General features: G+C 39.2%; 3 protein-coding genes across 3 annotated transcripts; all 3 read left to right on the top strand.

Moving 5' to 3' along the window:
* Positions 1 to 1,640: 1,640 nt before the first annotated feature.
* Positions 1,641 to 5,620, top strand: LOC149843860 (putative splicing factor 3A subunit 1). Its single transcript, XM_090000099.1, has 3 exons — positions 1,641 to 1,853; positions 2,483 to 4,828; positions 5,134 to 5,620. The coding sequence occupies exons 2-3, from the start codon at positions 2,657 to 2,659 to the stop codon at positions 5,401 to 5,403; spliced, it is 2,442 nt and encodes an 813-aa protein (XP_089856225.1). The 5' UTR covers positions 1,641 to 1,853; positions 2,483 to 2,656; the 3' UTR covers positions 5,404 to 5,620.
* Positions 5,621 to 11,584: 5,964 nt separating this feature from the next.
* LOC149843859 (small ribosomal subunit protein eS26y-like) lies at positions 11,585 to 12,808 on the top strand. Its single transcript, XM_090000100.1, has 5 exons — positions 11,585 to 11,627; positions 11,714 to 11,806; positions 11,913 to 11,997; positions 12,322 to 12,452; positions 12,540 to 12,808. The coding sequence occupies exons 1-5, from the start codon at positions 11,625 to 11,627 to the stop codon at positions 12,612 to 12,614; spliced, it is 387 nt and encodes a 128-aa protein (XP_089856226.1). The 5' UTR covers positions 11,585 to 11,624; the 3' UTR covers positions 12,615 to 12,808.
* A 12,320-nt stretch (positions 12,809 to 25,128) lies between these two features.
* LOC149843858 (xyloglucan endotransglucosylase/hydrolase 2-like) lies at positions 25,129 to 26,879 on the top strand. The gene is made up of 4 exons (XM_090001967.1): positions 25,129 to 25,361; positions 25,596 to 25,696; positions 25,984 to 26,177; positions 26,268 to 26,879. Exons 1-4 carry the CDS (start codon positions 25,196 to 25,198, stop codon positions 26,689 to 26,691), a joined length of 885 nt encoding a protein of 294 aa, XP_089858093.1. The 5' UTR covers positions 25,129 to 25,195; the 3' UTR covers positions 26,692 to 26,879.
* The last annotated feature ends 211 nt before the right edge of the window (positions 26,880 to 27,090 follow it).

The raw sequence follows: 27,090 nt of genomic DNA, 5'->3' as shown, positions 1-27,090 counted from the left end.
GAATCACTTTTCTTATCTGACCAAATGTTCAAGTATATCATGGTTGTGATCCTGCTCATCAATAGGTGGATATGAATCTTAGGGGTGTCAATGGGTCAGGGTTGGTTCCGACTCAGATTGAACCGGACTTGAACTCTATTTTTGGGTATGGCATCAAGTCCGAACTCTAGTCTAATTGAGTCCCACTATAAGAAAAAACAATACTCGGACTCAATAAAAACTACATGAACCAGACCCAGATCATACTCAGTAAAATCATATTTTTTTAGCATTTTAACATTGAAAAATTGCAGGTCTTAATCAAAACTCGAGTTAGGTTCGGGTCTGGTATAAAATTTCACAAATTATACTTCATCCATGTATTAATCGGACTTTCGGGTCTGGACCTGGGTCCTAATCGAGTCATCTTATTTATAATCATACCTGAACCCTATAAGGTTTGGTTCGGGTCAGGACAAGGTAAACCCGACCAGTTGACACCCCTAGCCCTAGGTATGACCTGAATGCTAAATCTGATCCAACATGCATATTGAAATATGTTTGATTAATACACAGGCTCCGATCACTCTAGTGGCAGCAGGACTGAGAAAAAAGTGCTGATGTCTTTGTCAGGTTCGACTCTCACAGGGTGTGTGTGGGTACCTTTAACTGGTAGAGTTCCTTAAGGGGCTTGGGTGTCGGTGACCAGTGGCCAAGCCAGGGGTGGGCATGGGTGGGCGGTCGCCCACCCCAGAATTAAAAACCGAGTTGAAATATTATACGACTCGGGTCTTCTTCTTCATTCTGCACGATTTGGTGGTTGCATTCTTTCCTTGTGAATGCTTGTCGAAGAAGATCAGAACAGGGTGGTGCAGGAGTGGAGATCAAGCCTCCCTGCGATACAAAGTACCATATGGCACCCAGACGCAGGAGACGGTGGACATGGGATGGAGCCAGCCGAGGGAGTTGCTCCGCCTCATGCTGTGGCGAGGACCGTCCCCTCCGAGAGGGAGCTGAGGAGGCACCTCAGTTGGAAGACCTTCGGCTTGCTGCTGGATCACCACCGAGAAGGAGGTGGCTCAACTACCGAAACAGGCTTTCGATCTCGATCTATGATCTTCACCACCATGGAGGCTTCGAGCCATTGCGCCACCGATAGAGGTCGATCATCACCACCCGAAGTCTGCCCACCCAACGAAAAACTTCTGGCTCCGCCACTGTCGGTGACCCCACTTGGGGTTTACCTGGCATATAGGCGAAGAGCCCATTAAGTGGCCTGTTTCTAGGCAAGGGTTCCTCCAAATAAAATAAAAATGTTTTCCAAAATTATGTGGATTTGATTATATTTATGAAATTTCATATAGTCATCACTTGAGTTTCAATTCAGATCTACTGTTTTTCAATATGAAAAATTTTTAAATTAAAAATTCACCAATTCTAGTTTATGATATTTATCTATACCCAAAAAGTCGATACGTATCGGCCTGAATTGGGGAATACAAACCGAATCGGCCCTTTACCAACATGGTCCAAGTATCGATTCGGCCCCCTTCAAACATCAAACTGATTTTTCGCTAAAATCTGTAGAATTGGCTGATTCTCCCTTGAATGAATTAATTCACTTGAACGATTTAAAGAAGAAAGGATTCTCGTTTGCCTTTACCAAACGAGGGTTGCTTTCTCATTTATGTGAGAAAGCAAACTGAGGTGCAAATATGAGCAGGAAGCCCATGAATATAAACTGAGGTGAGGGTGGGTGAAAGGAGCGGAGCCGAATAGAAGGCGGGCCCTCCGGCTTCACCTGAGGGGCGATTGTTCGACGTTTCTTCCCTTCCCTGCTGCAGCTCGTCTAGGGTTTCCTACGAGAAGAAGAGGTCTCTCTCTCTCTCTCTCTCTCTCTCTCTCTCTCTCTCTCGGCCGTGGTGCGATCTCGCTTCTCTCTCTAGAAATGGGGGAGAAATCTCGACTTTCTCTCTCTAGAAATGAAGGAGAAATCTCGGCTTCCTCTGCAGAAATTGGGGTGAAATGTCGGCTTTCTCTCTTTAGAAATATAGGAGAAATCTCTTAACTGTAGAATAGAGGAGAAATCTGTGTGTGTGTGTGTGTGTGTGTGTGTGTGGTGAGAGAAATTGGGTGTTACGTACCGAAAGAGGGGCACGGGACGATTTGGTGTTTTTCCAAAGGTAGTGAGTTTTTGGTAGAACTTCAGGGTCGAATGCATTCAAACCCTAAAATCGGTTCATTAGTGGATAAGTTGGAGGAGGTGCACGCAAGAAAACCCTAAAATCGATGAAGTCAGCGACTGGCTTTAGGGTTTTCTTGTGGAATTTTAACTGGTTGTTCTTTCCTTTGGTTTTCTTTTTCATGTTAGTGAAATCGTAAGTATGGTGCAATTGTGAATTGATTTTGGGATTTTTTCTGCTAGTTGAAACCTCTGTTGCGTGTTCAGGGCTATGCTTTTTCGGGGTACTTATCTTTTTCATTTTGACCTTTTTTTTTTCAGGGATCAAGCATCTGAACTGCCATCCTTCATTCATTGCGTTATTGTCAATATCTCTGTAACAAGTGGGACTTTTAAGAAAATTTTGATATATTATACGTGTTAGCCCTCTGTTTTTTTAGCTGTTGGCCGTCCGTTTCTTGTTTTTATTTGTTTTTTGGTTATCTGGTTGCCAATATGCCTGGATTAGCAGAAATATTGGCACTTCCGGCACCACCTTCTGATGGAAATCTTGGCCCTCTTCCTGCGGCGCAAGTTGTAGAGGAAACCCCAAAGGACGAAACCGCACAACCTCAGGATCAGAAACCTGCAAATGCTGCGCCTGTTTCTGTAGCAACCCACACAAAAACAATCGGGATTATTCACCCCCCACCAGATATTCGTAATATTGTCGACAAAACTGCAACTTTTGTTGCAAAAAATGGGCCAGAATTTGAGAAGAGGATTCTGGTGAACGAGAAAAACAATGCCAAGTTCAATTTTCTGAACCCTTCCGACCCTTATCATGCCTATTATCAGCATAAGTTGACGGAATTTCGGAACCAACAACAGTCAGTTCCTGCTGAATCTAACTCGCAGGCTGGGACTCGGGCAGATTCTAAGCCTGATTCAGCTGTCGCCACTCAAGCTGGCGATGAGTCTGCTAAGTCTGAGAATTCTCAGTTCCTTCCTGTACGTAAGGTTCTTGAGCCACCAGAGGCTGAACAGTACACTGTTAGGCTCCCTGAAGGAATCACAGCCGAGGAGTTGGATATCATCAAGCTTACAGCTCAGTTTGTTGCTAGGAATGGGAAGCCGTTCTTGACTGGCTTGACCAGTAGAGAGATCAACAATCCTCAATTCCACTTTTTGAAGCCTACCCACAGCATGTTTACGTTTTTCACGGCGTTGACGGACTCCTATTCAAAGGTTCTAATGCCTCCGAAGGGACTGACTGACAAGCTCAGGAAGAGCGTTGCTGATATGACCACCGTCCTTGAGAGGTGCTTGCACCGGCTTGAGTGGGAACACTCGCAGGCTCAGGCGAGGCAGAAGGCAGAAGATGAAATTGAGCAGGAGAGGATGACTATGGCCATGATTGATTGGCATGACTTTGTTGTGGTAGAAACTATTGAATTTGCAGATGATGAGGACGATGAGTTGCCTCAACCAATGACAATAGAGGAGGTTATTAGGAGAAGCAAGATGTCTGCACTTGAAGAAGAAGAAATGGAAGAGGTTGTTGAGCCTGGGAAAGAGGTAGAGATGGAAATGGATGAAGAAGAGATTCAGCTTGTTGAGGAGAGTATGAGGGTAGCAAGTATCGGAGAAAATGATGATGAGAAGCAGAACAAGACTCGGAACCTTGATGAACAGGAGCCACCCATGAGAATTGTAAAGAACTGGAAAAGACCTGAGGAAAGAATAGCAGCTGAAAGAGACCCGACAAGGTATGTTGTTTCCCCGATCACTAAGGAACTGATACCGATCGAGGAGATGGCAGAGCATATGCGTATTTCTCTGATTGATCCCAAATACAAGGAGCAAAAGGAAAGGATGATGGCCAAGATTAGAGAGACAACACTTGCACAGGACGATGAGATCTCAAGAAACATTGTTGGTCTTGCACGTACTCGACCTGATATTTTTGGGACCACAGAGGAGGAGGTTTCAAATGCTGTCAAGGCCGAGATTGAGAAGAAAAAAGAGGAACAGCCAAAACAGGTTATATGGGATGGCCATACTGGAAGCATCGGACGGACTGCAAACCAAGCTATGTCTCAGAACCTTGTGGCAGATGAAAACTCAGATCCTAATGCTAATGATGGGAGAACATTACCTGGCCCTGCTCCTCCTCCAAAGCCTGGAGTGCCGTCAGTCCGCCCACTCCCTCCTCCTCCTGGGCTTGCTCTTAACATCCCTCGTCCTCCACATGCGGTTCAGTACTCTGCTCCTCCAGGTTCAGGGCTCATCATGCCTCCGCCTCTACCTAGACCTCATGTTATTCCGATGATCTCTACTATTAGGCCGCCACCTCCTCCCATCCACTTGTCCTCTGGTTCGCAACCTATGATGCTGAACCGCCCACCACCACCTCCTCTGCCTGCTTCTGTAACTCCTAGCATCAGCATACCACCTCCACCAGGTTCCCAGTTTACACCATTGGGTGTTCCAAGACCATACATGCCCATGCCTGTCCCACTGCCTTCAATGCCTGCGATTCCACCTCCTCCTCTTCCTCAAGGAATGCCTCCACCACCACCGCCGGAAGAGGCACCACCACCGCTGCCGGATGAGCCAGAGCCAAAGAGGCAGAAGATGGATGATGTCTCATTGATTCCAGAGGACCAGTTCCTGGCGCAACACCCAGTAAGTAACCTTTTTTCACTTTCCGATAGGTTTGATATGTTATTTTAAAACTTATTATTGCACAAGAACTTTCATAACGCATGCATAATGCACAACCATCTCATGACCCATCTTTGAAGAGTGTGTATCTTCTTAATCATTCTGTCGTAAGGGTTAGTTTCTGCATGAGATGTGGGTAAAAGTGTTAACCTGGGTTGGTAGTCTGCATATTTTGATGGTCTAGGTGGTGAGTTAACCGAAGGTTCTTGTATATAATGCTCGACTAACCACTCTTGGATGTTTTTATCTTTTTGTTATCCATGCAGGGGTCTGCCCGTATCTCTGTGTCTGTGCCAAGTGTTGATGAAGGGAATCTCAAAGGGCAGCTTCTGGAGATCACCCTGCTATCTCTGTCTGAAACTGTTGGAAGCCTGAAAGAGAAGATTGCAGGAGAGATTCAACTGCCTGCAAATAAACAGAAACTCAGTGGAAAGGCTGGTTTCCTCAAGGACAATCTCTCTCTTGCTTACTACAACATTGTACCTGGAGAGGTGCTTACCCTTGCTTTGAGGGAGCGTGGTGGCAGAAAGAAATGAAAACTTGTTCAACCTTGGATCTCAATCTACTTTTGTGGAAATCCCATACAGGATTCCATTATTTTAGTTACAACTTGCAAGTATTTAGCTTTTTAACACTCTTCTACAAGTAACTGTAAACTTGCTTTGCGATTTTGTGGCACCTTTTATCATTCTTATACTGACAATGTATGTGGTAATGCTGCAGATAGATTCTCTTGACATTCAGACACTGCGAGTGCCTTGCTGGGAGTTCTTTATTTTATTTTGGCTGTTTTCCTTTTGAGATTCTGTTAAGAGTAGATTGGTTTGGTATCTTCATTGCCTTCCTATGTTTTTCTGCTTTTTACCCTTCTGCAGTACATTGTGCATAGGTTTTGCCTTCGAACCCTATAATATGGATAGTCGATCCATCAGATTTGGTAATGGCTGAAGGTGTAATGCACTTTCATTCATTTGAATATGGACTATGAGACCTGAACAAACCAGGCTTTTTTTTTTTAGTTTTCTTCGAGCATAATGTCTTGAGAAATTGTTTGTGAAAATGATTACTCCTGTCTTTGCTGCTTCGATTAGGCAACTGAAACTTTAACCTTGGTGGTCATGAGCATGCTGTGTGCGTGGAGCTACACTGGATCACTTTTTCTGGAGTTTTCAGCCACAAAGTCCAGTTGTTGTGGTGTCATCAGTTGTTTGATCATTCAAAAAGAGGACGGGGCCTTCTTGATGCATCACCACAGTGGTAACTGGATAACGCACACAGTGAAGATGTTATTTTGAAATCTATGTTTGTGTTATTTCATTTTATTGCCTGCATTCTCGAGTTGGTTCTGTGTATTGAGTTGACACACAAGGGGAAAACCTGTAGGAGATACAGTGATTGGGATACCTTACTGGACTGATTGACATACAGGAGGGGCTTTAGCTGGAGAACCATAAATAACTTTTAGTTTTTGCTTCCAATAATGGTGTTTTGTTGAATGTTGTCCTTTTGAGGCTTTGTTCTACACCTACCTTGCCTACAGATGCTGCTGTTGTTGGTCAGGCTTTGATAGGTTCATTGTTCATCGTTATTTAGGTAAAAAGGGCAGCTGACTAGGCACCTAACGTAAGTGGGTGGGTGCCTTGGCATATGCACATACATGCACATGTATATATAATTTAGACAAAACCATAAATATGCAGAGTCAATATTTGATATAAATGTATACCGATTTTTAGAGTGATTATTGGATAATCTTGTGTATCAATAATTTTGAGAGTGGTTATTGTATAACTGTGTACCAATTGTGTTTTATAATCCTTATGATAAATATACAATGTATTGCAATGTCTATTACTATATGGCATGTGATGCGATGTATTCAATATCAAAAGGTTATTTTGGTATTATATATTACTCTGACAATATAATATATATTGTTATATATTATGGAACGATCAGAATAGAAGGAAATTTTGAGAAAATATTTGGAGAGAGAGAGAGAGGTTATACTCTGATATGTCGTCCTTGCTCTTCTAACTTTGAGGCTGTGGTGTTTAAACTCTAAAAGATACATCTCTATCTATGCAAAGGATGGAGGGGTACCATCTTCTATTGAATGACATTCAAATTAAATGCTTTGGTGGTACCAGAGCCATACTTTCTCACCTTTTTATTACACACTATTAATCTGTGAAAAAGTCATTCTTCTTCCAAACGCAGGACTGAAAATATTGTAAAGATCACACTAGTTGTGCAAGGCGTAAGCATCCAAGAAGATAGTTGGCACTCGTGCCAACCTAGCATTTAGGGTTAGGAACCGGCAACCCAGGGATAAGTTTTGTTTCTTTGGTAACATTTACTGTGTTGATCATTCCTTGATTTGGTTTTTGCACTTGGTGTGAGGAACTTTTGGGTAAGGTGGGGCAATGAAGCTTGGCTGAAGCTTGTATGTTTTATATATTGAGTGAATCTTAAACCTAAGCCTAGTCACAAAAGGATGGCTGGTACACGAACAGATCCCAATATGCTCATTAAGTATTGAAAAATGGACTTCACATATGTACAATTTGTTTGCAACAGGTTAGCCCAAACAGAAGTTGTTCTTGTACCAACCATCCTTTTGCATAATTACAGATTTGAAGCGATTAACAAATTTTGAGCATTAATTATTTTTCCTAGGGAAGGTTGGCCCTAGCTAAAAAAATTATGATATATTTTTGGGGATTCGTTTTTTACAACAATATTTTTGAGGATGTTAGAAAGACAATGGGCTTTGATGAGTAGGCATATCATTGAGTTGAATACTTCACAGTAGCTGGGTTTTTATCAGCATTGCATCTTTTGTAACTTCATTGAATTGGGTGGCTTTTTACGTGTTTATGCAGCAGTGAAGCATCATACAATGGAATAATTTTGTCATTTGCTTACATATTGGTGACAAGGATGCCCTAAGAGCGCGTATATCCGGTGAAAAGTCTAGTGACAAGGGGTCCTTTTGTTGATGATTCAGTGCCACCAGCTGTAATCGAGCTCTATCATACAAACTGGACTTTGATAGCTTATAGTGGGTTTTGCATGTACAATTTCGATTTATATATTCTTTACTTCTATTTTTTTGCGTTATGTCCTAAATTTTGTTTATTTATTTTTAGCTGATGTGAAAAAAATTATTCAATTTCTGCTGAGAATGTGGCATCTTTTATTTTGTCATTATGGTCATAAACCAATTGCTCTCTCTCTCACCAAAATTCTGTGATTGAGAAAGACACTTTCAAGATAGAAACACTGAATCCATTGTGTTGGTGACTGTCATCCCTAACAAAGGATCATGCCGAATATGTGTGCTCGGTGAGATTGATCTGATGGAAGCTCGCAAGACCGTGGCTTGCTACTGGAGTAGTGTACAGTCTGACTGTAACAGATATAATCCCTCTAGTACGAATCACGAATGATGACGCTTCTTGGCACGATGGGTGCTTTGTTGATATGGTATGGAACGTCTTGGTCCGTGTTTTGACATGACACATGACTCAGTTGTTGTGCCATCCTGATCTACACGGCATGTGCTCTAGGAATCCTTTTCATGGAAAACAAGCCGTGAAACAAAGACTACGAGCTACTCCATCTTGATCAGTTAAGCCAGCATCCAGGGTGAGCAGAATCTGTACTCGGGTCGAGCGCTTAACAAAGCATTCGGGCCACAGAAAACACGGAAAATCGCTCTGTGAAAACAGTGAGCTATTTTTTCCGTTGCATTCTGTGATTTTTTTGTGCCGATTTCTTTGTTAAGTATTGGGCACGATCATGGATTTGCTCTTGCATCCGGGAGGTCTAGAACACACCCAAAAAAAAAAAAAAAAAGTCCCTCATGCAACCATTGCAAATGAATTGCTAGTCAGCCTAATAGATTTAGGCCTCATACATCACCCCATTGGCATTGCGCATTACCTCATTTGCATTAAATGTTCAGCTGTATGCAACATCTCATGTGCAGTGACTTAGCCAAGGTCACGTTTTCGCACACCGCCCTATGCATGCATGATGCCACAATACTCTTGCAGAATCAGTTGCCCTTTTGACCAAATCCTGCAATAACGTTGCGCCACTCAAGTTGTATCCAAGAAACCTGTGGGTACTTCACAACTGAGAAAAGATTGCTGCTGACCCTCAACCTTATTGAGTCCTCTCTTATACGCACGCTTTGGGTATGGCCACATCTTTTCAACTTTGGACACCTCTTAGCCCCGACTCTACCAACACTCAACATTTGTGAGTCCACACTGATTGTCGCAACTGGGTTTTTTTTTTTCATCGACTTTCCCTACAAGCCCTTATCGACCATTCACTTGTTTCAGTCACTTTCAGGTTCTGTCAATTTTCACTTGACAATGATTCTCAATGTGAAATATGTTTGCACGCCGCTCTTTAGGGTGTCTCTGATTTGCCCTAAGAGACAACAATTGAAGAAACTACTTTGTGCTACCCTCAACACGAGCAATAGCCGAAGAAACCTCTTGCCTCAGGGCCCTCCACCAAGTTCCTCATTAGTGTGAGTCCTTCACCAAAGATTTATGAACACATCGTCCAGTACACTTTCATGTCAAGTTACCCCTTTCACAACTTGATTCTTTATAGGAACAATTTCCTTTATGAAAAGTGCAACCATCATCAAAATTTCAAGCACCCCGAACACCCTTGAGTGTGTCTCGTGCCCATTCAAATATCATTTTTCATTAACAAAACATAAATAACCATAATGTACGACAAAAATAACATGTTTTTCAAAATGCTTCATAATTTTTAAAATCGGCTTATATTTAAATTCACAAATATCCAACTTCTTTAAGACTTTTTTACCCTTCGCACGAGCGAACTTCTTAAGGTTCACACGATATATTAATAAACTCTACTAGTATTACAAACTCTCACTAAAAAGTATATTCTATTTTATTTTATTTTTTGCAAACCTCATGAAGTTCACATAACCAAATTTGTGAACCTCCGGTTCAAATGAAACCTCGTAACTTTGTAAATAACAGATTAAATTCACATATATATTATGAAAATCATGAGATACAATGTGAACCTCATGTTATTGAAACCTCATAACTTCGCAAATATCATACTAAAATTTGCTTATACAATACGAAATTCGAGAGATACCATGTGAACCTCTTGTTACTAAAACCTCATAACTTCACAAATACCAGACTAAATTCATATATATAATACAAAATTCGTGAGATACAATGTGAACCTCCTAATACTGAAACCTCGTAACTTCACAAATATTAAGTTCACTTATATAATACAGAATTTGTGAGATGTGCAAAACTCTTGTTATTGAAACCTCATAACATAACAAATATCAGATTAAATTCATATATATAATATGAAATTCACAAGATACAATGTAAACCTCATATTACTGAAACCTCGTAACTTCGCAAATATTATACTAAATTTGCTTATATAGTACAAAATTTGTGAGATACCATGTGAACCTCTTATTACTCAAACCGCGTAACTTTGTAAATACCGTATTAAATTAGCTTCTATAATACGAAATTCATGAGATATTGTGCGAACCTTCTTTAATAACTAATGCTTAAGGAAAACCGCAAATATATGATGGTCTGCACAATTTTTTTGGCATATAAATTTTCATATTTTCGCATTCTTGCTTAATCATATATAAAGTCATTTTTTTATTTTTTTTATCTCTGAAAAAAACTTAAATCTTTTCTCTCTAGAACCCTCAACATTTTTCCTCTCCCTTTCGAGTGATTCTCGTGAAATTTTTTTATTGCATTCTAATGAAGTTGTGGTATCATTCGCATCGACTTCTTCTGTTAGGTTGAAAGGTGAGTTTCTTATAAACAATATTATTTTATTTTATTATAAACTTTTTTCATTTTTTTAGATACGAGCATTTAATCACCTTATCCGTATTTTGTGTTTTGTTGTTAATGTGAATGTTTTTCGTATGTTTTCTTGTGTTTACTTTAATATTTACCACTAGATTTACTATTTAAGGTTTGACTGCGTCACTTAGTGTCAACCTAGTGAATGAATTTAAATTTTATATAACTCTACCAAGTCAACTAAGTTTTGTCACCATTTGGCCGATTTATACATGTATGTGATATATATTATATATAATTGCTTATGTTATAAAAAATATAATGTATAAATTATATATTATATATAAATAATTATATGTATTATTAAAATTATATAATAAATATATTAGAATAATATTTTAATAATATATTACATATATATTTTATATAAAATATAAATTTTACATGACTGGGCCGAGTCTCTCTCTCTTTATAAAAGTATGAGTATCAATGGCTCGGGTTACGACACCCTATAGGTTCAGGGTTTGGTGATAAACAAGAAGGTTCCATTAGAATTTAGGTTGGACCGGAAGAGTCCAATTAATATATGGAGCCAGGTATGGTTTGTAAAATTTCATACCATACCCGACTTGAGTTCCCACTGAGATCGGCAAAATTTCAATGAAAACAGGATAAAAAAAATATATTATTTTACCTGGTGTGGTTTCTCTTACGGTGAGTTCGATTTAGACCCAAGTCCGGATCCGGTACCATCTTCTCAAATCAGGTATGGGTTTTGTTTTACCTGGGTCGGAACCAAACCGGACCCGTTGACACCCCTATATAAAAAAGAAAGTAGCAACCCTAGCATTCTTTTAACATCTCTCGGCCTCTCTCTCTCTCTCTGTGAAACCATGGTGAGATCTCGCCTCTCTCGTCTTCCTTTTGGCCCTATTCCCTCTTATGTCTCCTTTAATATTTCTTGGGATATTTCTGGTTGCAGACTTTCAAGAGGAGGAATGGCGGTCGCAACAAGCACGGAAGGGGCCACGTTAACTTCATCCGCTGCTCCAACTGCGGCAAGTGCTGCCCCAAGGTCTCTCTCTCTCTCTCTCTCTCTTTTTGGGTGTGCTTTCGTCCTTTGTTTTGTGTTTTTTGGTTCTAATTTTGGTCTGAAATTGGTATGGTTATTGCGTGATTAGGACAAGGCAATCAAGAGGTTTCTGGTTCGGAACATCGTAGAGCAAGCCGCTGTTAGGGATGTGCAGGAAGCCTGCGTCTATGATGGTAATCCTATTATTCCCCCCTTTTTGTTATTAAGCAATCAAGAGATTTTCTTCAGTCTGTACGTTAGATCGATTGTAGAATTGTGGCAGAAGACTCCGCTTTGCTCCTTTTATATATGGAGTCTGTTATTTGATAGTTACTAGGCGATTGTTACCACCCATTTATTCATAAAAGTGGGATAAATCGGGAAATTGCTGTGTTGCTTTAAAATGCAGTATCCTAACTTATTCCCCTTTGTTGGATAAGTGGGTGCATAATAAACGCCCACTTTACTGTAATTTCTTTTTAAATCGTTAAACTGAATCACACATAATTTTCTGCTAGGATATACTCTGCCCAAGCTGTATGCAAAGATGCAGTACTGTGTTTCCTGTGCGATCCACTCGCATGTGGTTCGTGTGCGATCGCGCACTGCTAGGCGCAACAGGGAGCCCCCACAGCGATTCAGGAGAAGGGTGCGCCTTTTTCCCAAACATTTTTTTTTGGGTCCGGGTCTAGCTTTTGATTGTTTGCTGATTTTGTTCTTCATTTTATTTCTTTAGGATGATCTTGGAAAGCCTGGGCAAGCTCCCCGTCCTGGTGGTCCTGGTGCACCTGCAAATCCCGGCCGCCCTTGATGGACGTATTAATATTGGAATACAATTTTCGATGTTGAGAGTCTAAGACATTTAATAGTTTTGAGTAATTTTGGTTGATTGACTTCCCCCCTTTTTGTTGAGAAACTCTGAGGTATACTCTTATATTTTCAGATACTTGGTGGTAAGATGAATTGTTGGTGGCTTATCTATTGCACATCAGATGTTTAATTTGATTATGATATATCTCTTTGCTTCATTGTATTTTTATTTTATTTTTATAGTTGATTGTTTTGCCATTATGTGATGTACACTTATGATAATAATTATGGTGATGATGGTGGCATGTTGGTTCTGTTATTAGTGGTAGTTATGGTGCTAGTCTGGTTCCGATTGCATGGATTTGTTCTATGCATGCAAAGGATGAGCTTTGGATCTTCAGACACAACATTATGTAATGGTCTTTCCTCAGTTTCTTAGACCACCAATACTGAGGAGTCATATTTTTTTATTCTGTCAGATGCTGCTGGAATTCATTGGTGCATTATATATTGATGGATTTGAAGTTTAGAGACTGATTTTTACATGTTTTCAGATTATATGACCAACCATGTAATACTTAGGTGCAATTATTGTGAGGAAGCCTTGCATTGCAAATATGTCATCAGGAAGTTTCATAGATGTGTGGCATTAATGCAAATATTTGGTAGTTAGTCTTGAACACGAATTGTTTACCTGTTAGGTTGATCACAAACCTGATTAATTTTGATAAGTTGTAGAGACATAAATTCAATTATATATTTTAGCAGCTGTCATGCATGTCTGACCAAGTAGAGCTTGAACTATTTCCTCCAAGGTTTCTGTTTTAGGATTCCTTAGACATTAATTTCTCATTGATTGATCACATATCCCATGATCTAGATTGGTAAATATTTGCATGTACAATGTTGAAGTTTTAATGCCATATCAACATCTTACCTTACAAAAACTCATTGTGGAAATTTGGAATACAAAAACAATAATATGGCAGAGTATGTATTGATTAGTGGAATTCTACATGAACCTATCACCTATAGGTTGCATAATGATTTCTTCATAAGCTACACTATTTGGGTGCTAACCACTTTTCTAGCTAACCGCTGTTCTAACCGTGCTTTTGAAGGATTTTTCATGTTTTTATTAAATACATACAGATGTGTTCTATGTGATTGATTTTATAGGAATCGACTCTTGAATTATCCAATTCCGATACACAGGTAGGTTTTTATAAGGTTTAAAAATCGACGGTCTAAGATTTTACTATCGTTTCTTAATAAATCGACTGTGCCAAACACATCTGTATGGTCAGATTTAAGTAATGTTTAAGAGTAAGCATGTGTGGGCATTCTTGCTACAGGATTTGGGAATGATGCCCTCAACATTAATCCTGATAAGTTAGGAGAAGGAAATCTTTTAGGGGACAAGAACTTCCCACTATGAGTAAGACTACATTCCCCCAATTAAATTTTTGCTGTAGCAGGTTGGAACTTTGGTAACTTGAGAATCATACAATGGTTGGATGAGAACCTCAGTGAATCCTGAGTAACCCTTGACTGTTGGAGGATGAAGACCAAATCATCTGGAAATGAAATGCTGAAGGGAATTTAGGCATCAACTCCTGCTGCGCTCTTCTTGTGACAAGGATTGCTCCCAGTCAGTGTTCTATATCTTTCTCATGGTTGGTGTTTGGAATGTATATCGACTCATGAGAACTTCAGGAAGAGAAGCTTTTGCATTTTCTGTTATGTCTAAGGCTGCTGAGAAAACATCTATCCATTTATTTTGGAGGTGCCATCTCTTTAGAGCACTTGTAGATATGACATGTGGAGCTGGTACATGGGCCTTTAAGGAATTGACTCTTAGAAGCAGGTTATTTAAGTGCCATGGATTCAAGTGGGGAAAAGCTATTCATGCATAAGATTCAGTTTGAGAACTGCTGCTTTAGTAAGGATGGCTAAAATTTTAACTGTTATAGCATGCCTATTTTTCGACAATTTAAATGGCATGCTGTGAGGTCCATCTGCAACATCCTATTCTTAATCTTACATGTGGAAATCTGTTAAAGATGGTATCCAGATGATTAAGATGCCCACTAAATAGCTAAACCTTTGGATTTTTGTTGTGTTTTTTCTTCTGCATCCAAGAACTATACAGTTATCATACATGGATGACATGGTCTTTGTGGAGATCTGACAAGGATGCTATCCAAATGATTAAGAGGCAATGGATATTTTGTTTATGGTTTTTGTTATGGTAGATGAATACTGGAAGACAACAAAGTTACATTACCTGCCATTGTTGAAATGAGAATCGGGAACTTTTTTACCAGCTAGTAGTTTGTTTTGTGCTCGTGTGTCTTGGGAGTTTGTCTAGAAGTATTTCTCTGACTTTTCACCTCTGCATTTTTCCCCTTCCCAGTTCAAGATCAGTGAGACCCCTGTGTTTTTGGAAATACCACTTCATGTTCAACTTGTTTTTCAGTCAAAAACTCCTCTTTGCTTTTAATTTTGATTTTCTTAATTCTCATGCTTCATTTGAGTAGAAACTTGTCTGTATATTAATGTTGGTTTTCTTTTTAATTATTAGGGGTGGGAAAGGGCATTCCCATCCGTAGCATGAAACAAACACCACGCTTAAGAGAAGATTTGAACTGCACATTAAAACTAATGATATAAAAAGGAAACAATAGGAATTCAGTTTTTTGATCATTCACAATCTGTTGAAGGATTCCCTTGCCAAGGTTAACCGGTTTTGTTACTTATTAATCATGATTTACTCATTTGGTGGCTCCGATTAATTGCTGATGACTGATAGGAGCTACTATGAAAAGAACCTTGCTATTGTATTAGAATTTTCAAAAGCTACTATGAATCTTCGATTAAGCTTTGTGTAATTGAAATGTTCAAAAGCTAAAAAAAAATGTCGCCGTCTCAGAACCAATTGACAACATAAATCAGCAGAAGCTCAATCAGACGCTTCCTCTTGTTTGCTTTATGTTCATAAAAAGTGATTGATCAATGGAATTTACATGGTGTAAGCCCAATATATTATGTGAGATTCTGTTGGAGCATGGACCTTGTAGTTTTAAAAATGTGCAATTTCAATAGGCTCTGAACCAATGTGATGTATTTGATTCTCGAAAAGTTCCTGCTGGGACAATCTTGGGATACATAAAAAAAAATGTTTTTTAAGAAATCTCAAGAAATGCAGAGAGATGTAAAGATGTTTTAGAAAATCTAAAGGGTTTCTATCACACTTCTATTGCATGAATGAAGCATTATATTTTTCAATGATAATATTTCTGAAAATATCGAGTTTTTGTATAATTTATCGACTTTTGAAGATATCATGGTAAGATTGTGATCTTTTGAAAATATTGCCCTCATGGGTGGTGTCAGGATCTGCAATTTTCTTTACTGGGAATCACTAGGGCATTGTGTACATGATGATGACCCACGGATTTTTTTTTTACAATGCATTAAAATTAGGGGTCCAAGCCGATAAGATATAGGCTGGATATGGATGGTCTGAATTTTAGCCCAAGTTTTTGGTATATATCCAAATCTAAGGCTGAATCCAGTTGAGATCCAATTAAATAGGGTTGATTGGTAATACAGTAATACTGGATTGATTAAAAACTGAAAAGTAAGTTTTTATTACAGATCGAGTTTGAATTTGATATCACGATGGATTCAACATAATGTACTAATTTGAATTCAATTGAGATTCAAAATTATTCTAATTAAGCAAATCCAAATTCGATCCCAATAGGCCATGGAAGGTGCGGGTGCATGTTCCTTTCCACGAAAGTGATGCAAATACACCTTAAATCTAGTTCACATTTTGTGAAACACTTAATTATTTTATCATGCCAACTGAACCATTTAATTATTATGGTTGATGATTATCCGTTCATTGGGCTCAAGAACTTATTGTCAAACAATATTAGATGGCTTTATAGGAGTAATAGAAAATTCTAATAAAATGACAATTAAACAACTATTAATTAATAGCTTTAAAAAAAACAACTATTAATTTATATCTTTTAAGAAATTATAAATTCCATATTTTTTGGCAAAATATTACAAAATGAGTATGTTTATGAATTAAAAAGTAGGTGTAAAAATAAAATAAAAACAAAAAATATGTAAGAGAGATAAATTGCCATTTTTTATCTGGGATATAACTAATAAGAGCGTAATTAGAATATCACAACCCTTTAAAGTGAAAAATTGCAATATCTTGGCCATCTAAAATGGCTGACAAAATATAGCAATATTTGCCACTATTCCACATATGATGTATGAGAGAGAGAGAGTCCGTTGAGCAGCTTGTGTTGATAGCAATGGGATAGGTTAAGGTGGTGTTGCATTTTTTTTATGGTGGGGTTAGGCAGGCCCCTACCAGTTATATACAACGTAGCATTGGGTTTTGAACTTGCAACGTCCCAACACAGGGTGACATGCACTAACAGCTCCTACCAAACAAGTGGAGCCCCCCGTTGGTTAAGGTGGTGTTGCATTTGCCAAGAGGCAATGGAACAGTTTGCAGGTTAATATAAGGTTGCAAAGCAGTTTCTCCAGGAGCCATTAAGCAAATGTCTGGTACTTGGCGTTGATCTGCATCACCCCATTGCATCAATTAATTCCCTATAGGTCAGTTCTGGCTGGTGAGGAAAGTAGGCAAGGGAGCATCTCATCCATGAAGTCATGTTTGGTTGAGTCTCATGGGATTTGGACTCCCATGCTGATTAGAGAATGAACTTCATTGGCACTGGCTAAACAAACATCAGAAAGTGAGTGGCAAAAAAGGATTCTCATTTGCCTTTACAAGTGAGGGTTGCCTTCTCATTTACGTGAGAAAGCAAACTGAGGTGCAAATATGAGAAGCAGGACGCCCATGAATAAACTGAGGTGAGGGTGGGTGAAAGGGAAACGCTTGAGTTTGTCCCATGATCGGGCCCGAGTACTTTACAGATAAAGTACTCGGGCCACACAAAACACAGAAAATCTCTGCACATGTAGGGATTTTCTGTGTTTGTGTTTTACAGATAAAATAGCTGCCTCTGTAGCAATATTCTCTGTTTGTGTTTTACGCCGAAAATCGCTGCACATGTAGCGATTTTCTTAGTCTGTAGCGATATTCTGTGTTTTGTGTTTTACAGCATACCAGGATGGTTCTGTTCAATTTTGCCATCTTTTTCATTTTTTTCTTTGTTGATTACATGGAGAACCTGCATCAGGGGACCAGAAGCCATGTGGCGCTGGTCTTAGCCTGTTGTACCTATAGTCACTGCACATGCCCTCTACTAGGGGTGTCAATGGGTCGGGTTTGGTTCAGACCCAGGTGGAAGCAGACCTGGCCGACCTCATTTTAATTGGATCCACTATAAGAGAAACCATGTCCGGACCTGATAAGAACTACATGAATCAGACTTGGGCCATACCCGGTAAAATAATATTTCATGCTGTTTTTACGTTGAAAATTTGTGGGTCTTAATCGAAACTCGGGTTGGGTCTGGGTCTGGGTCTGGTATAAAATTTCACAAATTAAACCCAGATCCATGTATTAATTGGACCTTCGGGTCCAGACCCAGGTCTTCTTATTTATCACAGTACCCTATAGGGTTTGGTATGGGTTGGGACACCCCTACCCTTTACCCCCAAACAGATATCTAGGGCTTGCTTAAGTGACACAGGTCAATGCAGACCCCACTTAAAATGCTGTCATGTGATTGGCTTGTGTCACATAGTCCCGCACTTCAGTGATCCTTTGTATCCCTTACACAGAGAGCCTCTAACTTTGTAGAAGGGAGAGCCTATACAAAGATTTAAACTTGAGTTATGTGGAGATCTCTCTATCCATAACCTAAGACCATATGGGTGGCCTGTTGGGGTAAAAACCCTACAATAAATTAAAATCTTGCAATAAACCTTGGCAAGAAAAAACTCGCAATAAATTATAAATTTTTTTATTTTTAAGAAAATTTCAGGAAAACTTCAGTATAATTCTAGATAAAAATAAAATTTTAAAATATAAACATCAACAAATTTTTTTTTATCATGTTAATATCGTAATAAAACAAATTATTTTCAAGGTAAGTTGTATCTTGAAGATTTTATTTTGGCATTTTGAAAATATCATTCGAACATAGATTTAGTGGTTGGGATTGAGAATATGACTACATGCATAGTAGAGAGATAGCAACATTTTCACCTGATTCAACATCTTCACCTAACTTCAACAAAGCACAAATCACTTGCACTTCAAGATCTTTTCTTATGGAGCTTTGGTGGCTTCTAGAGCCAAACATTATGGACTTAATTCGGGCATGGTAGGTTGAAGCTCTTTCTTTGGAGGAGTGAGCTGCATTGAGAATCCACTATAAATTGAGTTTTATGAGAGCAAAGCTAATTGATTGGAACAAGCACCATTGTCCAGCAAAGTTTGAGCCATTAATGAATGAGAATCTAATTTAAACTTGTTGCAACACATGGAAGAGGAAGTGGTAGATGTAGAAAGGGCCGCCACCATCAAGTTGAAAAGAGAAAAACTAGTTCATGACATAAGTGAGTGGTGGGCATGGGAGTGCATTAGATGGAAACAACGGGCCAAGGCTCATTCGCTTAAGTCGAAGGAGCGCAACACTAAATTTTTTCATATATGCATCAAATAGAAAGAGAACCAACCATATCCTATCAATGGACATTGGAGGAGTTTCATTTCAAGGTTTGCAGGTTCTTCCCCATACAATTCGTATGACATGTCAAGTATGCATTTTACAAAATTAAATGATGCTGTTCTTAGTGGCATTATTGGGCCTTTCTTGGTGATAGAAATTAAAATTGCGGTTTGGAGTTTGCCCAGTAGAAAACCCCGTGTCTAAATGGATTTTGTATTGAATTCTTTAAGGAATCTTGAGATTTTATTAAGGGGGGACCTTCTCTAAATGATGGCAGAATTTCAGTCTAATGCGAAGCTTTCACATTCATTGGGCAAATCACTACTTATTTTCATTCCTAAAGACCCACAAGCGGATTCAATTGAACGGTTTTAGGCCAATTTCATTGGTGAGCTTGGTTTTCAATATTATATCTAAAGTGATCGCTTCAAGGCTCAAGAGTGTGTGGGATCTCTCACTTCGGATGCTCAAAGTGCTTTCATTTTCCAAAGAAGGTTGCATGATCATTGCATTATTGCTCACGAAGCTTTGTACTCAATTAAATCATCAGGTAAGAAACTTTTCATTTTGAAAATTGATATAGAAAAGGCTTTTGATTCCTTGGATTAACACTTTCTTTTAAAGTGTATGGATATATTGGGATTGAATGGAAAATGGCACTCATGGATTAAGGGTTTACTTAATGCCTCATCCATTAGGGTGTCTATCAATGAAGAAAGTGGTGATCTCTTCAAACCGAGGAGAGGGTTGCGCCAAGGAGACCTACACTCGCCTCTACTATTTACTTTGGCATTGGAGGTCCTCTCGGTTATGATCTTTTCGGCGGAGGCAAACGGTATACTCATGGGTTGCAAGGTCTCAAAAAGTGTATATGTTTCCCACATTCTTTTTGTTGATGATCTCTTGGTATTTGGAGAAGCTTCAGAACACAACTTTTGGGTTCTTTGGATTCTCTTACAAAGTTTCGCTCATATTTCTAGCTTGTGCATGAATGACCTGCTCGGCGAAGTGCAAAGTATGACTTCCTCTATCTTCGATTGTGAAGTGGGGTCCTTGCCCATGAAATACCTTGGCCTTTCACTTCATTTTGGTATCTCTAGAGAGCTTCATTGATCACACCTAGAAGATAGGGTCACCAAAAAAATACAAAATTATGTCACCCCCCTTGCTCTCTAAGGCCGGACACATTTATTTGATTAGGTCTAATTTCACCTTCATGCTCCTACACTGCACGCAATTTTTTAAGATTCCACGCAAGGTGAAAAAGAGATTCATTTGATTAGTCCAAAGATTCCTTTGGTCAGGTAAATCGGATGACTCGTTTAACTCCTTGGTGAGTTGGCGATTGTTTTCTAAGCCAACTCATCTTGGCGGCTTCAGGATTCATTGATTGCACAAGTTCAACATAGCCCTTTGGGCAAAATGGTTATGGGTGATTTGTACGAAAGAGGGCAAGCTCGCCATTATTTTTACTAAGAAGTATGCCCTACATGGATGACCCTCTAAATTGGTTCGAAAATCAAGCCTGAAAAAAGGTCTTGGGTATTTGGAAAGGGTGGATCGCAGCCCTCCAAGATTTTTTGTCTAAGTGTTTGAGTTGAGATCGGAAACTACAACTCTACCTTCTTTGGGCAAGACACTTGGTGGCAACATGGACAACTTAGAGATGTATTTTCATGCCTTTATGAAGCCTCTAGAAGGAAGTATGCTCGGGCTGCAAAAATTTTGTCCATGTCCCGACTCTTTATAGAAGCCCATCGAAATTGGTATTTGCTCAATGGACAGCCCCTACCACTCAAGTTAATTATACGTTGTCGTTTGACAAGGAGGATGCAGTCTTATGGACACTCTCTAGCAATGATATTGTCAGCACAAGCTCCCTATACACGTTCTTGTCCGAACAAGCTGCACCTTGGCTTCTTAGGAAGGCATTATGGAGGAATGGTCTACCTTTACGGGCTTCCCTCATGGCATGGTAGAGTCAACACCGACTCAAGACTCAAGGTACATGGGGTTCACTTGGCTAGCATGCATATTCTTTACAGAAAGGAGGATGAATCTATTTTCCATCTATTTTGGGAATGTACATTCTTTAGAAATTTGCTCTACTTAGCATGGGAGGATTTTAATCTGTGTTAGAACCACTTCAACTTCCCTAGGGATGTTTGGAAGTATGTAGGTGTACTTCAACTCGATGGGTCGTGGCAGAAAATAGAAGTATGTTTGGAAGGTGTAGGTGTACTCAGCTTGGTATCTCATTTGGAATGAAAGAAATCATCGATCTCAGATTCTGTCAGGTTATTTCTGATCCTAACATGATTCATGAACGGGTGAGATGGGAAATCTCTTATGGAGAGCTAGACAGAAATGGCCGAGGAAGGCGCTCGACTAGATTGGAAGGAAGAGGGCTATGCTTTAGACTTAAGGTTTCTGTGTTGCGCTTGATCTGCACGCACAGGCCGTTCTTTTTCTGTATCGTACCTCCCTTTCGTCTGATATTGCTTGCATTTTTCTTTTTGGCGGTAGTGTTTCACTTGCGACTGATTCCTTATCACTCTTTCTGTTACCTATTGACGCTACAACAACAACTACGCCTTCATCCCAAAACAATTGGGGTCGGCGATATGAACCAACAAAGAAAATCATTATGGGTCTTCCACATGAATCCTTCTCCTCCATTCATTTATATCCAATGCCATGTCCTCGGTGAGGTTCAAAGCATTCATATCCTTTCTTATCACCTCCATCCATGTCTTCCTAGGCCTACCCCGACCTCTTTTAACTAATATATTTTCCCATTTCTCCATCCTTCTAACTGGAGCATCATTAGGCCTTCGTCGAATATGTCCAAACCATCGTAAACGATTCTCTCTCATCTTATTTTCAATGGGTGCAACGCCTACCTTCTTACGTATCTCCTCGTTTCGAATCTTATCTTTTATTGTATTTCCACACATCCATCTCAGCATACGCATCTCAGCTACACTCATTTTTTGAATATGATGTCTCTTGGCAGCCCAACATTCCGTACTATATAGTAAAGCGGGCCTAATAGTCGTCCTATAAAACTTTTCCTTCAACCGCAATGGCATTCTACGATCGCACAACACTCCAGTTGCACTCTTCCATTTCATCCACCCAACCTTTATCCTATGATTTACATCTCCATACTTTTGAATGATAGATCCCAAATATTTGAAAGAATCATCCACCGATATTTCGTGCTCACCAAGCTTCACTACACTCCCATCACTACTTCGTTGCTTACTAAAACGACATTCCATGTATTCTGTCTTACTCTTACTCAACTTAAAACCTCTTACTTCCAATGTCTGTCTCCATAATTCTAACTTAGCATTAACCTCAGCTCTAGACTCATCAATCAAAACAATATCAACATCAAACAACATACACCACGGCACATTTTCTTGAATTGATCTCGTAAGCTCATCCATCACTATAGCAAATAGGAAAGGGCCTAAAGCAGATCTTTGATGTAACCCAACCGTTATAGGAAAATTGGTTGTCACCCCTCCACAAGTGCAGACATTGGTTACTACTCCTTCATACATATCTTTAATTATACTAATGTACTTGAGAGAAACACCTTTCTTCATCATTGTCCACCAGAGAACGTCCCTAGATACTCTATCGTAAGCCTTCTCCAAATCAATAAAAATCATATGCAAATCTTTGTTCCTCTCTCTATTTCTCTAAATAAGTTGTCTAAGAAGATGTATAGCTTCCATAGTTGATCTTCCAGGCATAAAACCAAATTGATTCTTCGATATCATGACAATCTTCCTCAACCTAGACTCAATCACCCTCTCCCAAAGTTTCATAGTATGACTCATGAGTTTTATACCACTATAGTTTGTGCAATCTTGTATATCACCCTTATTCTTATATAGAGGCACCAAAGTACTCTTCCTCCACTCATTAGGCATCTTATTTGTCCGCCAAATCTTGTTAAAAAGATTTGTCAACCATTCTAAACCTCTCTCCCAAGCATTTCCAAGCCTCGATAGGTATACCATCTGGGCCAGCTGCCCTTCTTGATTTCATTTTCTTCAAAGCCTCTGCAATTTCTTTCTTTTGAATCTTGCGCATGAAGTCACGATTCATCTCATGAAAATGAATTGAAAAGTCTCCAAGATCCTGAGCATGACTTTCATTAAATAGCTTATCAAAATAATCTTTCCATCTCTCCTTAATCTCCTCATCTTTGACTAAAACCCTTTGCGTTTCATCTTTGATACATCTAACCATACCCAGATCCCTCGATTTCCTATCTCTCATCTTTGCAAGCCTATAAATATCCTTCTCACCCTCTTTGGTATCCAACTTGTCATAAACCTCCTTATATACCTTATCCCTCGCATTCCGAACTATTTTTTTAGCTTCCTTCTTTGCTATCATATACTTCTCCAAATTCTCATTATCACGATTTTTACTTAGATTTCTATAACACTCTCTTTTAACCTTAATAGCTAATTTGACATCCTCGTTCCACCACGATGTATCCTTACCTAGCGATGCACCGCCTTTAGACTCACCCAATACCTCCTTAGCCACCTTTCTCATGCCACCCGCTATCTTATTCCACATAGATTCTGAATCCTCTTCGAGACACCAATCAACTTCCTTAACTACCCGCTCTACAAACATTCCTTGTTTAGCTTCTTTCAGTGCCCACCACTTAATTCTAGGATCTATCATATGTCTATCTCTTTTGCGATATTGTCTAATTCTAAGATCTAAAATTAAGACTCTATGTTGTGTAGCTACACTTTCTCCCGGTATAACCTTACAATCGATGCAACAACCCCTATCTCTCTTTCTAAGTAGGAAAAAATCTATCTGACTCATATTAACACCACTTTTAAATGTTACCTATTGACGCTATTGCAATAAAACTTTCATTTCTATAAAAAAAAGCACAAATGCATTTGTTATCAAACTGTCTTCTCCATAGTAGCCAAACTCGTCCTCACCAATTCCTTGTGAAGTGTCATGGGCAAAAAAATTGGACGACCTCACCATTTGAATTCTTCAGCAAATTATGATTAATCGGCAAAGCAAAAAAGATCATGATTGATCGAAATAAAAATTATCATATTTGAACATTAAAAAAGAGTTAGACGTAAAATTATAAATTTCAGAATAAATTTTAAACGATAAAATTGATGACATATATGCAATCTCAATTGATTAACTATTCAGCAAATTGTGATAAATAAAAAAATCATAATTAATTGATTCAATCAACCTTAATCTTTATTTTCATGATTAGCTTTTCTTAAACCTTAATTTTGAAAAAATCAATAGAATAATATGAACAGATTCAAATCATTTCTTAGTTTTTGTTTTAAATTGAACATCAAATTCTTATTTATGTATAACAAAAATAATCATTATATTTAAATAATCCGAAAAGCTTAAAAAATAAAAAATTTGAAAACGTTTGGAATTTTTTATCGACATAGTCCAATTAGACAACTTGAGTTTGCAACTTTAAAATAGGGCTCTACTTTCTTTAAAATAAAAAACAGGAGGGCTCTACGCGTCTAAGCCTACACGATTTGACTGTAGAGAGAGAGAGAGAGGTCAACACTGGAAAAGAAATTCAAAGAATGGAAGCATGGTGCTGTAAACAGAAAGTAAAGAAAAGCAGCCTGGTGAGTGTTTCCAGGTGTTAGCCAACTCATATACAATACACTAACACAAGCACGCTCCTTCCTCTCTCTTTCCACTACCATAACTAGCTAATCTTGGGGACCTATAAATATGGAGAGCCCCTCCCTCCCCCAAGATCACAACTATAACCCCTTGCTTCTTTCAGTACTCCTCCCCAGTCAAAAGATTCAGTTTTCTTTTTCCTTTCATTTCGTTGGCAACACCAATGGCATCTTCACAGCATTGCCTAACCTTTATTGTGGCGTTGGTAGCCTTCACCACCATCTCTTCCACTGCTGCAACGTTCTTACAGAATATCGATATCACTGGAGGCAAACCCACCATAAGAAATGGGGACAATGTGGTTGATCTTAGACTGGATCAATTCTCAGGTACTTAAAAAGTGATACCCCAAGTATAATCTCTCTCTCTCTCTCTCTCTCTCTCTCTCTCTCTCTCTCTCTCTCTCTGGTGTTCTTTTCTCTTGTGCTTTCTTTATTTGTTTTGGCTTTTGTTCTTGTTCAGTTCATGGGTTCAACATTTTGTTGATCTTCATGAGTGGTAATGTTGAATTACTTTCGTCTCTCTCTCTCTCTCTCTCTCGTCTGATGGTTCACGTTATACAGCATCTGGTTTCCAATCAAAACAGGAGTTTTTGTTTGCTCGAATCGACTTGCAGATCAAGTTGCCCGCCGGTGACTCTGCAGGCACTGTTACTACCTTCTATGTAAGTTGCTAACAATTTCCCATTTAATGCCCTCTGTTTTTTCTGTTTGTATTCTGCATTCTTATTGATTTGCATCTTGGCCTCTCGTCACCCTGCCTTGAACGTTCCTGTACTTAACTCTTCCTATGCTCACTGAATTTTATGTTTCAAAAAATTATTACTTCTCTGAAAAAGATCTCCCAGTTATCGGTATACACACAATTATATCTTTCTCTAAACAATACAAGATAAACGTGCCTAATTTTTGTATGTTTTTGCTCATTGCTGTTCTTGGTATTAATGAGCAGATGTCATCACAAGGCTCCGCTCATGATGAGATAGACCTGGAGTTCCTTGGAAACGAGACTGGCCAACCTTATGTTCTGCACACCAACATCTATGCTCAAGGCAAAGGGAACAGAGAGATGCAGTTCTACCTCTGGTTCGACCCCACGGCTGCATACCACACCTACTCCATCCTATGGAACCCACAGTACATCATGTAAATACTCCAATCCCTCTTCACCTCATCTTTTTCTTATCTTGCCTTATTGAACTCTTACTAATCATCCATCTTGTATCTGTTTTTCAGAATTTATGTAGATAGGAGGCCCATCAGAGTCTTCACCAATCAGCAGTCCCTCGGTATTCCATTCCCCACAAGCCAACCAATGAGGGTGTATGCAAGCATATGGAATGCAGATGGTTGGGCCACACAAGGGGGTCGTGTGAAGACCAACTGGACCAATGCCCCCTTCATCGCCTCCTACACAAACTTCAGGACCATCCCTTGCCCTTCATCTTCTAAATCACCCCTATGTGGCACACACCCATCCACACCCATCTCAACTTCTTCCTCAAATGGCAACCAACAAGGCCCAAAACTCCCCCAAATGGACGACTGGACTAGGAAGATGACACGCTTGTTGCAGAGGAGGTACATGATCTACAACTACTGCAACGATGCAAAGCGCTTCCCTCAGGGCCTTCCTGCAGAGTGTTCCTACAAGAACTAGTTGATTCGGCGCTCCTTTCTACCTTATCATTGTCTATTCTAGCACTTCTGATTCATTTATTCATTTTATTTCAATGATACAAAAGTTACAGGAAACAGGGGTCATTTGTACCAATTATACGTTCCATTCATTTTGTTGTGACGAAAATAATAAAGAGATTGAGGATTCTTTCTTATATCTCACTCCTTGGATAATTTTGTTGTTGTTGATCTGTACACATCTACAATTAATAGACTCCCACGCAATATTTCTACCGAGGTTGAATCTTGCCCTTTAGAGACTCATCATGAGAATTAAGCAATGTTACAAATAAGCCACAAGGATTCTGTACATATGGCTAGGTTGGTCGGCTTAAGGCTTTCAAGTTGAAGGAGGTCCAGAAATCGATACCTGGGGTGT

The sequence above is a fragment of the Nuphar pumila genome, chromosome 3 (assembly GCF_984573655.1).
Source record: "Nuphar pumila chromosome 3, dmNupPumi1.hap1.1, whole genome shotgun sequence".
Lineage (NCBI taxonomy): Eukaryota > Viridiplantae > Streptophyta > Magnoliopsida > Nymphaeales > Nymphaeaceae > Nuphar > Nuphar pumila.
The sequence above is the reverse complement of the archived record's forward strand: the minus strand, read 5'-3'. Positions and strand labels throughout refer to the sequence as shown.

What these genes read in the sequence shown, in the direction of transcription:
- LOC149843858 (XM_090001967.1), top strand. Translation starts at nt 25,196, where the DNA reads ATGGCATCTTCACAGCATTGCCTAACCTTTATTGTGGCGTTGGTAGCC. An exon ending in GCACTGTTACTACCTTCTAT is followed by an intron (nt 25,697 to 25,983) that starts GTAAGTTGCTAA and finishes ATTAATGAGCAG; the next exon opens with ATGTCATCACAAGGCTCCGC. An exon ending in TGGAACCCACAGTACATCAT is followed by an intron (nt 26,178 to 26,267) that starts GTAAATACTCCA and finishes TCTGTTTTTCAG; the next exon opens with AATTTATGTAGATAGGAGGC.
- LOC149843859 (XM_090000100.1), top strand. An exon ending in GGAAGCCTGCGTCTATGATG is followed by an intron (nt 11,998 to 12,321) that starts GTAATCCTATTA and finishes ATTTTCTGCTAG; the next exon opens with GATATACTCTGCCCAAGCTG. An exon ending in CACAGCGATTCAGGAGAAGG is followed by an intron (nt 12,453 to 12,539) that starts GTGCGCCTTTTT and finishes TTATTTCTTTAG; the next exon opens with GATGATCTTGGAAAGCCTGG.
- LOC149843860 (XM_090000099.1), top strand. Translation starts at nt 2,657, where the DNA reads ATGCCTGGATTAGCAGAAATATTGGCACTTCCGGCACCACCTTCTGAT. An exon ending in AGTTCCTGGCGCAACACCCA is followed by an intron (nt 4,829 to 5,133) that starts GTAAGTAACCTT and finishes TTATCCATGCAG; the next exon opens with GGGTCTGCCCGTATCTCTGT.